Source organism: Neopelma chrysocephalum, unplaced genomic scaffold (assembly GCF_003984885.1).
Source record: "Neopelma chrysocephalum unplaced genomic scaffold, ASM398488v2 Primary Assembly neopelma1_89185, whole genome shotgun sequence".
Lineage (NCBI taxonomy): Eukaryota > Metazoa > Chordata > Aves > Passeriformes > Pipridae > Neopelma > Neopelma chrysocephalum.
The window spans coordinates 1-877 of NW_020918202.1; the positions used below are offsets into that span (position 1 = coordinate 1).

At 70.5% G+C, this 877-nt stretch overlaps 1 protein-coding gene across 1 annotated transcript; it reads left to right on the top strand.

Annotated features, from left to right (window-relative positions):
• Positions 1-154: 154 nt before the first annotated feature.
• LOC113979801 (potassium voltage-gated channel subfamily A member 7-like) lies at positions 155-870 on the top strand (the record flags this gene model as incomplete). The annotated part of the gene is made up of 1 exon (XM_027707084.1): positions 155-870. A coding segment is annotated over one exon (716 nt), but the record flags the coding sequence as incomplete, so codon positions are not given.
• Positions 871-877: the final 7 nt, after the last annotated feature.

The window sequence follows — 877 nt, forward strand, 5'->3', positions numbered from 1 at the left end:
CCCCCCCTGGGTGGTCTCCAACCCCTTACTCGTAATGGGGGTGGATCTGGGGGTCTGGGGGGGGGTTTCACCCGCCCGTGGTGGGTGATGGAGCTGCAGTTCTCCAACTCCCTCAACACCCCTCTCCCTGACCCCCTCCCCTCCCTCCCCGCAGCCCACCGCCGCCCCCTCCAACAGCACCTCCACCACCACGCCCCCCCCTCACCGGGGCCTGGCCGACCCCTTCTTCGTGGTGGAGACCGTGTGCATCTGCTGGTTCTCGCTGGAGCTGCTGGTGCGGCTGGTGGCCAGCCCCAGCAAGGCGGCCTTCTTCCGCAGCGCCATGAACCTCATCGACCTGGCGGCCATCGCCCCGTACTTCATCGCCCTGGGCACGGAGCTGGCGGCTCAGCGGGGCCTGGGCCAGCCCGCCATGTCCCTGGCCGTGCTGCGCGTCATCCGCCTCGTCCGCGTCTTCCGCGTCTTCAAGCTGTCGCGCCACTCCACCGGGCTGCAGATCCTGGGCCAGACGCTGCGGGCCAGCATGCGCGAGCTGGGCCTGCTCATCTTCTTCCTCCTCATCGGCGTCGTGCTCTTCTCCAGCGCCGTCTACTTCGCCGAGGCCGAGGACGCGGCCACGGCCTTCACGTCCATCCCGCAGGCCTTCTGGTGGGCCGTGGTCACCATGACCACCGTGGGCTACGGCGACATGGCGCCGGTGACGGTGGGCGGCAAGCTGGTGGGCTCGCTGTGCGCCATCGCCGGCGTGCTCACCATCTCCCTGCCCGTGCCCGTCATCGTCTCCAACTTCTCCTACTTCTACCGGCGGGAGCTGCGCGGGGAGGAGACGGGGGAGGTGGTGCCCGTCGCCCCCTGCCCGCACCACCCGCCGCCCCCC